Source organism: Uloborus diversus, chromosome 3, assembly GCF_026930045.1.
Source record: "Uloborus diversus isolate 005 chromosome 3, Udiv.v.3.1, whole genome shotgun sequence".
Taxonomy (NCBI): Eukaryota; Metazoa; Arthropoda; class Arachnida; order Araneae; family Uloboridae; genus Uloborus; species Uloborus diversus.
In genome coordinates, this window is record NC_072733.1 from 15,525,710 (window position 1) to 15,538,684 (window position 12,975).

The window sequence follows — 12,975 nt, forward strand, 5'->3', positions numbered from 1 at the left end:
GCATCACATGGCAGTCTTTAATTTTGTTAAAAACAACCGAGTTAACCCCGTAATAAATGCTGTGGTAAGGCGACAGCTACAGAATTTTCCATAATTATAACCGATAAAAGACGCAAGGATACTTAAAAGAGAGTTCTTTTCTTTCCTGCCTTAGGGGCTGACAAGTGAGCTTATTAAAGCTCGTCCTTAGACGCCGCTAGAGGGCAACATGAGCGCGAGTGCGCATTGCCGTCTTCCACTGACATCCCAGTGGCAGTTGCCATATTCATTCAGGCAGAATCTCGCATCCTTTGCGATCGTCTGTCGCTCAATCGGGGATGCATCGAGAGGGGGTGTTCGTCCAGGGTGTGCCGATGAAGCGATGGAGGGCTGCGATATAAATACGGATCGCATCTCTGCGAGGGAAGATCAAGATAGTGGATGTTGATCTCGAAATCCGCGATCGAGCTCGCTCGGATCTCAAGCGATGGCTATGAGTAAGAGCAATATAAGGTTGGCGATTCTCACCGCCTTTTATGTACTCTTCTTAGTGATCGGAGCCTCAATTTTCTCTGCGATCGAAGCCCCCCAAGAAATCAGCATCATTCGAAATTTGCTGTCCAAGAGAGCTAGATTTCTCCGGGAGCATACTTGTCTTACAGGTTGGTTTCTAAAAGTATTTGTCCCTACTTTGTATATTTTAGCCAAAAAAGGACAAACATTTTTTTTTTAATCCGTAAAATAAAATGTAAAAGCAATTGTACCCCGTATTTGTATTTGCCGCACAAATTTCCTTTCCTTTTTTTATGTTATAAAGTATAAATACCGCCTCTTTTTTTTTTCCATCACACATATTTCAGTTTATTTTAATACTATGCTAAAATTTAAAAGTAATGGTACCTTCTATTTATTTATTTATTTTGCAAATTTCCTTTCCTTTTATTTTGTTTTAAAAAGTAATTGTATGTAAGCTGTTTCTTTTTAAATCACGATTTTCTGTTCCTTTTATTCTATTATACAAAGTCATAGTAATTGTATTTACTACAGTGAAATCCCGTTGCAACGAACTTCAAGAAACCGCAGATTTTACTCGTTGTAACGGGGATTTCGTTGAAATGGAATTCAAGCAAAGTAATGGAAATTGAATCAGGACTGAAAATTTATTTTATTGAAACGGTTATTTCGTTGCAACGGAATTTCACTACATTTTTTTTTCCCTCAAATATTTTCGCTTCTTTCATACTAAAATATAAAAGTAATTGAGCCACTCTCTTATTTTAATTTTTCCTCACAAATATTTCCGTTCATTTATTAATGTTTTTTAAAGTAAAAGTAATTGTATATCCAATTTTTTTTCTCGCAAATTTGAGTTCATTTTTTCGATTTTTAAGTGAAATACTGATACTATTTTCTGTATTTTTTTTAAATTATATATTTCTAAAATTTGCTGCATGTTATCAATTTTTCCATTTTCATTTATTTGTTTGATTTAAGCTTTAGTTTTCAAAACTCCTTGATTCTAAACACAAAATGTTGTTTTAGGTATTTTGCTGAAATTGAAAGTTTCAGAAAAAATATTTCGCGGCCTTTAAATGCTTTGAATATCATTGATATATTAAACTTTGATTTTATTGCTGGAGTTGTTTTTAAATATTCATTTTCAAAGAAATATATAAGGTAATTGCAAGGACTGAAGCTAAAGAGTTTTTGGGAAATTTAAAAAAGGATTGACTGCTGTAGTTTTTTTTTTTTTTTTTTTTGCATGAACTTCTAATCGTTCTAATATTTTGTCCTTAACATATTCATTTACACTTTATTAAGAGTTTCGACAGCTATCATATAAGTTATGTTTCCCTATTCAGATGAACAATTTCGAATTTACCTTTCATCAATTATCCATCTTTTATTCCAATAAATATGGATATTTGTACTAAAATGATTGTAAAAAAGTACTATATTTAATTAAAATACCTTTAAATTGTTAGTTTTTAGAAAAAGCGAAAAGCTGGGGGGAGGAATTTTCTTATATATACAATAGATTTAATTCTGAAAATTTTATCGTGATAAAGTGTTTTATTGTATACCTGAATTTTTAAACACCAAATGATACTTATTATGAAATTTCTTGTCGTTTCTGCAGACTCACTGAAGAAAAATGCATTAAAATACATTTATGTATCTTGATGAATTTATCCTTATATATTATTTCAGTAGCCTATTTTTGGTTTCTACGCCAGATTTTCCTCAATTCTTGATCGATTTCTTTGATTTACGCCTTATTTTAAAGCTTATGGTGCTGGCTACTGACGAAAAATAGACCCACGGTCTAAAAATTGTTTTTTTCAGCCGAAAAACCTGTTTTAAAGAACCAGAATGAGGTTTTCGGTTAAACTTATAACTTTAATTTGCGCTATGACCGACAGAGCTGAATAGCGTGATCGGCAGAGTGTTCTCTTCGTAACCAGGAGAATGCGTGTTCGGGCCTACGTCCGGACAATCTGCAACAAAAAATTAGAAAAATATCGCGCATTACATGAACACTTAATAAAGTGAATAGCAGCCATGAAGGAATAGAATAGATGAGAAGAAAACGATCCTTGCTGATAAGAAAACTTGTGCTAAATTACTTCTGAATTGTACGTTTTTTTTTTTTTTTCTTTTTAAGCTTTGGCTCTGGTAAGAAAATTAAAGCATAATGTAAGCGAAAATATAAGTAACAGGTTTAATATTTCAGACTACAATAGAATTGTTTTTTGTTCAGAAAAAAATAATAAATCGTATATTAAAATATATATTCTTTTAATGAGTTTTTGACTTTTTGTACAAATAAAAAAAATACTACCTCAACTTGAAGGGTAAAATATATATTTTTTCTTCTTTTTGCAAAAAAAACAAATAGTTTATCACATTTTTATTACATTCGAAAAGCTACGCTTAAAAAAGAGCATAGTTCAATTTATTTTGTATTTTAACCGTGCAGTTAACTGATGAATACGTGCTGCCATCTAAGTCATAACGGTTCAAGCAGCCTGCGGTAACAAATTGTAAAAATTTTCAAGAATAAAAAAATGTTTCTTCAATATCCTTATATATTATTTCTTTAGCCTGTTTTTTGTTTCTACGCGAGATCTTCCTCAATTCTCGATCGATTTCTTTGATTTACCCCTCATTTTAAAGCTTATCGTTTAGGCTACTGACGAAAAATAGACCCAAAGTCTAAAAATTATTTTTTCCGTTAAAAAAACCTGTTTTAAAGCACCGGACTGAGGTTTTCGGATAAATTTATAAGTTTAACTTGCTCCGTGATCGGCAGAGCAGAATAGCTTGATTGGCAGAGCGTTCGACTGGTAACCAGAAGAACGAGTGTTCGAGCCCTGTCCCGGATGATCTGCATCGAAAAATTAGACAAATATCATGCATTACATGGACACTTACAAATAATAAGTAACCTAAGTGAGGGAATAAAATAAATGAGGTAGGAACGTTCCTTGCTATTAGAATAAGTTGATGTAACCTGTAGCTCAATTGATTCTCAATTACAAGGTTTTTGTTTTGTTTTTAAAGCTTTGGTTCCGGTCAGAAAAGAAAAGCATGATGTAAACGAAAATATAAGTATCAGGTTTACGATTTCAGACTACAATGGAATAATTTTTGTTCAGATAAAAATCGTATACTAAAATGTAGATCTTCTAATGACAGTTTTTGACTCTTTGGACAAAAAAAAAAAAAAAAAAAAAATACTACCCCAAATTGAAATTACGCTTTTCATTTAGTTAGCCTATGAATATTTATTAGAATACGAAGAAAACATTAAAATTACTAACAACTTGATGGGTAAAATATCCTTTTTTTTCTTCTTTCGGCAAAAAACAAATAGCCAGTCACATTTTTACTACAGTCAAAAAAGCTTCGCTTAAATAACGAGCATAGTTCAACTGATTTTGTATTTTAACCGATCGTTTAAATGATGAACACGTACTGCCATCTAAGCCATAACGATTCAAGCAACCTGCGATAACAAATTGTATAAATTTTCAAAAACAAAAACACTTCTCTTCAATATCTTAATCTTATATACTACTTCTGTGGATTATTTTTCTGTCGGTATGCCAGATCCTTATATTTTATTTCTGTAACCTGTTTTTTGTTCCTACGCGAGACCTTCCTCAATTCTTGATCGATTTCTTTGATTTACCCCTCATTTTAAAGCTTATCGAACTGGCTAATGACAAAAATCAGACCTTCGGTCGAAAAATCAATTTTTTCGGAAACGCCCCTTGCTCTTGCATAACCTTGATGTGGCCTGTAGTTCTTATGCAGATTTTCTTTTCTTTTTTTTATTCAAAATTCTAATAAAATTTCCAATTTTTTGCACCGCTTTCGGCAAAAAAAAAAAAAAAAAAAAATCATAATTAAACCTTTTTTTTTAAATAAAGCTTAAAAGCACTGGGCTTAGTTGTTCGGTTTCATTGATAAGTTTTTTTTTTTTTTTGGTAGAGCGTTCGGCTATAAATTAGCTGAACTTCGGGTCCGCCATAGCTAATTTAGATTAGTATTACGCATTACAGATTAAAATTATTATTATATGTAGAGTGCAGCTCTGGTTAGTTGAGCAGTCACCTTGACTATATTGACCTGTTTTAGGGGAGTTTAGTGAAAAATAGACGTGTTATTGGCTCGGATTTTAGTTAGAATATTTTTGAAAACTACTAAGAAAGTTTCTCAACTCAATTTAGCACCAATTATCGCTCCCTATTTACCGAAACAGAGGTAAACATTGTCAGATTCGGAGCTCAACTTTTCAGAGCCTCACAAAACTCATTACACACTTAAGGCAATAACATAAACGCGACGGGAATGCTCCTTGGCATTTCAACTCTTTTATGCAGGCGACAGTTATTATTCAGATGAATTGACTATTAATCAAATGGTATTAATAATGGTAATAATCTTGTTATCAGCATATAATATTTAGGTTAACTTTTATCTTTTGAATGTCTAGTTAAACGTTTTGTTAAGTAATTTAAAATTCTTTTTTCAACCATGAAATAGGTCCATTACTAAGGTAACAATTTGATGTCCTTCCGTTACCAAAATACGTTACGAAGAACCTATTGGGTATAGAAAGAAACGTTTTTATTTATTTTTTTCATGCAAAGCAGAATTATGTTCCTTGTCAAAGAGGAATAGTTAGAATTTTAGTAAATATTTAATTTATACGGTTTTTAATGGTAACGGAAGGACAAAAAAATACGGTAACGGAAGGACATTTAATTATAAGTTGGTACAGCGCAAAATTTTAGAACGCTAGTACAAAACAAACTATTATTTTAAGTTAGCATTCACATTTAAAACATATATAAGTAATATTTGTACAAAAATTTTGTGTGCTTCTATTTAAAAATTTAACTTTTATTTAATTTTTTTTTAAAATTGTTTCGTGATTTTATTTCTTCTATTGTATGTGATGAAAATCGTGAAAACGAAACTTAAAAACTTCTAAGTATGTGAAAATCATTTTGGTATGACATGTTTGTGATATGACAAGCCAATTTAAGCAGAAACATTTGCTTAAAAACTTGAAATTTATATTGGAACAATACAATATTGAAACTGTTTTCAAATTCGTTACCACAAGTCATAGGAAAGGACTGTTGAGAGCATTGATTTAACCCTTAAACGTACTGCGAAGAGATCAGTAAACTCATAGATCATGGAGAAAAAAGAATCCAAAAATATCCATTCTCATCCTGACACACAAAATATGCGCTTTTTGAATCCTGTAACAAGTTATGTTATTAAATATAGTAAGTACATCAACAAATTGAAAGAGATTTCAATTCAAAGTCAACAGACTGACTTAGAAAGTCAATAAATAATTTTGAAAATGAAGATACAACTGAATCAAAAACATCAAATCATAAAAATATGCCAAAGGATTCGTTAACGTTTGGACAAGTTTTGCTAGTTGGATGGGAGGGAAAGAAATTAACAAAGAGCAAAATGTTGCACAGGTACTTTATATAGAAGATGAAGGAATAGAAATATCTTGTTTGAGAATGCGTAATAATGTGAGAATGATCTTCGTGTTTGCTGAAAAAGAAGATAAATGTTCCATTGGTTATGATAAAATTATTGAGTATTTAAAGAATTCAGAGCTGTAAAAGTTGGCTCTGATATTAGATATTGTTTCGGACTGCTGTTAAAGCTGAATAAATGTTTGTAAGTTGAAATTTATCAAGCTTAATTGTTTTGGATTTCTTGTCCTTCCGTTACCCTTAACAAATAAATTCATATGCTTAAAATAATTATTTTTCAAAACTAGAGGTGAAATTTTAATGATTGAACACTCCCGTATGTGCTCTAATTTGTATAGAATTTTCCCTTTTATAGTTTAGCTGAACTTTTGGGGAGAACATGATAACGTGAAAGTCATGTCGCAAAAATGTCCTTCCGTTACCGTTTTTAAAATTTGATTTAAAAAAAAAGTAACTAGCAAAAATTTCTTGGCTTTGGCTTGTTTAGCAACTTACTATGATGTGTATAAAAGTCTATGCATCAGTTTTTTTGGAAAAATATGTAGTTTGATATGCTCATAGACAGAAATGCATCGATTTTTTTGTAAAATTGTCTTTCCGTTACTGCTGAAATTCACCTGAAACCATACAGATTATACAAGCAGTAAAAGAAAAATTTTCTACTTTATTTACAACCTTTAAACAATAAAGTTTAAAAAGTTCGCCAACTATCCCCGGTCTCCCCTAAATAAAACCTTTCTAAATCTTAATTTTTTATAAAAATAAATAACTATAAACAATCCCACTCTTCTATCATCCAGGGTGTTTGAATCGTTCACATGTTTCAATAAAAACTATGCCAATGAAAATAAAGGGTTTACCAATGAGAAAAAAGTACATTAAAAGTAGTCTCAGAAAGTTATTTTGGAAGCTTTTCAGGCTTAACGTATGTCACGAAATTAGAATTGCGATGTTTATCACTGTAAATTGTCGAAAAATTATTAATATTTACATTTTACTGGTTTTCTACAAGTCATACTAATGACATAAATAAAGGGTTTACCACAGAGAAAAATGTATTTGTCTTTGGAAGCTATTTTAGAAACTTTAGTCTTTTTTTTTTCATGAACTTAGAATCGCAATGTTTTTTACTGTATAATATCAATATTTTATTAGGGTAAAGGACTAGTTAGTGGCACCCAACCATGGGTACGATTGGAAAGCAACTAATCAAATAAATTGCTTTTAAATAAAATAAAGGTATTTCATCCCACATTTATTCATAATAGATAACTGATCATCTCTTTAAATTCCCCTACCCTGAACACGATACCAGCAAATCTACAAGTACTATCCAGTAAAGCCCTAAATGTTTTAACCAGTGGTGCCAAACTTTTTTTTTTTTTTTTTGGCCCCTCACATCGAAATGATTCGTGCGAGCCAGAACAAGTATAAAAGTTAGATAGGGTAAATGACTGGTTATGGGCACTCAACCCATAATGGGCAGGTCTGTGTTGTATTGTTAACATCAAGTTTGTTATCAATGTTAAAGTCCTCAATCTCTTCCACATCATTCAGAATTTCACCTTAAAAAGCTTGGCAATAAACATTTAAATCCTAAACAGCAAAATGTACCGCCTGAAAAGCAGTTTCATCAAACAACCCTCAAAACAGGCGACTGAAAATTTCAGACTTTAAATTTGACAATTTTTACTGACAGTTGCACGGCGTTATATTTTCCATGTATGATAAATATCGCGTGAAATGTAGATGCATGATTTGAAAATTATATGAAGCTATTTTTAAAAAAAAATAATAGTAACAAAAATCAATCAACAGTTTAGCCAAACCAGTATTTGGCTAAAAAACAGCCAAATACTGGTTTGGCGAATTCTTTTGAAAATTTTCTAGCCAAGTATGATCAAAAATAGTCAAAATGGCTAATATTAGCCAAGCCTGGCAACCCTGTTTGCAAGAGCACAAAATAAAATTATGATGTTAATTTGTGATTAAAGGATAAAAGCAAAAAAGTGTTATCTAAATATCATTTATTCTTTAATATTAAAGAAACTTATTTTCACTGTTAGGTACCTCATAATAACTTTTTCTTGAAACAATGCTGAAATATTTACTGTAAGTGAATTGCTGCATGAAACTGAAGTTCAGAACACTCATGGCGCGATGAAATCAAATTATCTTAACTGCATTACTGGCAGACACGTCAGTTTTGTTTTTAAATAAGAGTAATAGAGAATTTGAAAATGAAGTGGAAGTGACGGGTAGTTTCTTCAAACATAATTCTGCATGCAATGGATGAATTTTCATAAATTTTGTAGAACTCAAACCTAAATTAATAAACTAATAACCTGAGAACTCATAAAAGGGATAAGTGTTTATTCTTACGACTATTTTGTGAAGTGTAAATTTTAATTTTAAAGATTTTGTAGAAATCACATGTAACTTTGTATACAAACATTTCGTGAGAAATGTAAGTAAAATATAAATATGGTCAACCATTTTTTTTTCGTGTATCGGGTACCGTATGTCTTAAAATACTTCGACGTAAAACCTAAACAAAAATTTTCTCTGGGAAAAACTACATCAGTGTACCAATTTTTTCTGATTCTAAACCTTGCCGTTTTCGTGGGATGTGCTATGAAAAGAATGGGCGTGGAATGTAAAGAAACAAACAAACATTTTATCTTATTAAATGTACAGATAAATTGAATATCAAATTGATAAGGCCAGAAAAAGATTTGAATAAAACTCATATTATGTGCTTTTACTTATTGTTTTTAATAGTTTTTACTGTCGAATTTATACATGTTAGTTAAAAACAACTCAGCAGATTTTTGGAAAGTATTACTTATATTTTTATGTATTTTTCTCCAAAACTTCAAATGAAATTTCATTTTTTCCCAAAATGATAATTTTAAACATAGTTCAAATCATTTTATCAATTCATACATAAGGATATAAACTATTTTGATTCACGTTCTTTTGAATATGATGTTGTAGTATGCATATTTTTACATGTATTTAACGGCTTGACATGGTTCTTGATTAAAACACCTTTAAACTTATATTCATCGATGTACATGTTGAATCAAATTAAATTTCATCAGCAAGCAAACACGGAAAAGCTTGTTACAGCTGGTACTAACTTGCATTTCTACCTTAGCTCCGGCCACTTCTAGCTTTTAAAATCCATTTATTCCATACATGATGTGATGTGACGATATAGGAAAATAATGTATGCTAATAAATTGAAAGTTTTTCCATTAAACATTAAATTTATGTTTACTTTAACTGCGTTCCTAATTTGGAACGGATATATTTCATATTAACTTCATTTGAAGACTTAATTAAACTTTCTAACTTACTAACGCAATTAAACTTGCTACTTTCCTAATTTGGAACGGATACACTTATTAACTTCATTTGAAGATGTAATTACACTAATTAAACTTACTAACTTACTAATGCAAATAAATTTGCTACTTTCCTAATTTGGAACGGATATACTTCATATTGACTTCATTTAAAGATGCAATTAAAATGGCTCCTAAAGAATTATCCGGAAAATAAATATACGTTATTTCTTTAATTTGCTGCGTATGCATGGATCCAAGTGTATGAAATTAAATCGAGGAAGCAAGTGAATAGGATCATTATTTTTGACACGGCATCGTTCAAAATTTTAATATTTTGTAGATACTAAACTATTTGACTTTTTAAGTAGTGTAGATTAAGTCATTTTGAAGCTTAATATCAAAGTTAACGCCCATAAAATATTAATTCTTTCCTTTGCAGGAGTAATAAAAGATGCATCTATCGCTGCTCCATCAATATTGTGAGGACTAATAAATTGGAAGATAACGAAAAAATTCGATTATTTTAGTCGCGGCAGCTAAGTGCTTCCCTTTTTAATGTTGTAATTAACTTACCCGCACTAATCTGATAATGTGAACCTCAATAAGATAAGGTTTAAATGTATGTATATATACATACGCTTTTCTGCGAAAAAATAATTTTACTGAATGGAGTTAACAGTTGCAAATGGGGATTTTAAAAAATTAATTATTTTTGTTGATGAGCAAATTGAATCAACACAATGTGTTTTTAATAAGTGTTTTCCTATCTATGAAAACAGTTTTCAAAGAGTATGTATTTTTAAATAATATGATTTGTTTTTATTAAATCCGTTGTATAATTCAAAAAATTGATGCACTCAAAAATGTGCCGAAGTTTAGTGTTAACTGTTAATTCGGTACTTAATTTGGGGAAAATGTCTTATGCTTAAAATATAAACGCTGAAAATACTAAATAAAATATTTATCTTTAGTGATAAAATCAGGGCTACGGAGTCAGAATAAAAATGACTGACTCCGACTCCTGGATTTTGAAACGTCCGACTCTAACTCCGGCTTATTTATTTATTTATTTATTTTTTCAAATCCTCTCCACTCATGGGAAGGGGGGGGGAACCCTTAAAGAGAGATTGAAGTATTAATTTCTTTTTATGAAATTTTCGCGTTGTATTTTATTGTAAACCTAAGATGCGTACAATGTTGGGAGTTCAATTTGAAAATCAAATTATCCAATAGTTGCGATTTCTAAAGTGAGATTACTTAAAAATCCCATTTTTTTAAAAAATGGAAAAGGATTAATTTGCTCCCCTTTAATATTTAACAAATAAATGTTGATCAAATCCTGCGCTTTCAATTTTTCAAAGTTGTAATTTGAGAGAAAAAAAAAACTTTTTTGCTAAGTCAAAAAACTTGAGAGGGGAGATCCCCAGCCCCTTCCGGGTGACACCCATCTGGTGAGTGGCACCTCAACTTAATTTCAGAGTCTATAAAACTTGAAATACTTTAATTCTGAAAAATTTCCCCAATAATAAATCTAAAATTTCATCCTAAAAATTTCAACGAAAATACTGCACTATATTACGGGGAGAGGTGGGGTACATGTACGTCTGGAGTAAATTTTACACCAAATGCGGCGGTATACAGCTTTGTACAAATAGCGTTTACTATACCTACATTTATTGGCTCAATTTTAATTTTAATTTTATTGGCAGCTTCAGAATTAACCTTAATATGAAAATTTTAAGATTAACTACAATAATTATTGAGTGTTGCAAACAATAAATCATGTACTGATTTTATTATTTTTTAATGATAACCAAAAGTTTCTTAGATCGAGTCTTTAAATTAAAAAAAAAAAAAACATTTATATTTTTTCGGATCTTTTAGGTTTGCGCTTTCGTGCTAACACTTATTTGAATTTACCAAGCACCGTCAGAAGTTTCCCGACTTTCTTAAGTGATACATTCCTTTTACTATTTTATAACTGAGATGGCGGTAAACAATATGTTATTATTTTCATATGAAAGTACTTAGAAAATGGTAGGCAACAAAACTGTTTGCTGACAGTTGCTATCAGTTAAATAAAGTTAAAAAATAATCAAATTAGGAGACTGCGGCGCAGGGGGTGAATTCCAGGAAAAAGGAGACATGACACTTGAATTTTTAAAATTAATTTTCTGCCACTTGCCTTATACCATTCTCTTCAGAAATAAATGAGTTTCTTGAATCTTAACTTGTTTTTCCCAAATAGTTTGATGATTTTTAGAAAATCAAGTGCAAAATCAAGTTTTCTCTTAGTGTTTCTACAGAGCAAAAAATCTCTTTTTCGTTACATACTGTAACTTCAATAAACTTGTTATCAGCATATAATATTTAGGTTACTTTTTATCTTTTGAATGTCTAGTTAAACGTTTTGTAAGTAATTTAAAATTCTTTTTTTTTTCAACCTTGAAATAGGTTTATTACTAAGGTAACAATTTGATGTCTTTCCGTTACCAAAATACTACATCTCAGTTAGTTCACCAAGAACCTATTGGGTATAGATACTAATGTTTTTTTATGCAACGCAGAATTATATCCCTTGTCAAGGAGATATAGTTAGAATTTTAATATAGATCTAATTTATACGGTTTTTAATGGTAACGGAAGGACATTTAACTATAAGCTGGAACAGGCTAAAGTTTTAGAATGCTAGTACAAAATAAACTTTTATAGAAAGTAAGTAGTCAGGTTTAAAACATATATAAGTAATATTTGTATGAAAATTAAGTGTGCTTTTATTTAGAAATATAACTTTCATTTAAATTTGTTGAAAACTGTTTCGTGATTTTATTTCTTCTATTGTATGTGATGAAAATCATGAAAACTACACTTAAAAACTCCTAAGCATGTGAAAATCATTTTGATATGACATGTTTGTGATATGACAAGACAATTCAAGCAGAAACATTTGTTTAAAAACTTGAAATTTATAGTGGAACAATATAGTGCATATAACAAGGTGAAATTGTAATGATTGAACACTCCCGTATGTGCCCTAATTTTTACAGAATTTGTCCCTTCCATAGTTTGGCTGAACTTTGGAGAAGAGCGTGATAGCGTGAAAGTCATGTCGCAAAAATGTCCTACCGTTTCCGTCTTTTAAAATTTGATTAAAAAAAAATATTAGCAAAAATTTCTCGGCTTTAAATTTTTAGCAACTTACTGTGATGTGTATAAAAGTCTATGCATCAGTTTTTCGAAAAATGTGTATTTTGATATGCTCACAGACAGAAATGCATTGATTTTTTTGTAAAACTGTCCTTCCGTTACAGCTGGAATTCACCAGGTAGTTCTTACAGAAAGTTCGATAAACAATCAAGACAGTTATTTTCTTATTAGTAGGTCTTTATACATGTAATAATATTAATTGGTAGTCAGTTTTTTAAAAATTGTGAGGAGAGTCAGAGAAAATTAAAGAAAAAAAGAAACCGGGAGTCGGAGTCGGCCTGTTTTCGAACGACTCCGACTCCTTTACCCCGAAATCAGTCCGACTCCGACTCCACAGCTCTGGATAAAATATATATTCTGGAAGATAAAATGCTAATAAGGTGTTATTCAAATAGGAA

The 12,975-nt window shown here is 30.5% G+C and overlaps 1 protein-coding gene across 1 annotated transcript in view; it reads left to right on the forward strand.

Annotated features, from left to right (window-relative positions):
• The first annotated feature begins 466 nt into the window (after positions 1 to 466).
• LOC129218609 (potassium channel subfamily K member 1-like) overlaps positions 467 to 12,975 on the forward strand; it is an 82,585-nt gene continuing 70,076 nt past the window's right edge. Inside the window, exon 1 of the mRNA XM_054852929.1 lies at positions 467 to 641. Within this exon, the coding sequence (XP_054708904.1) occupies positions 467 to 641 (175 nt within the window). The remainder of the gene's footprint in view (positions 642 to 12,975) is intronic.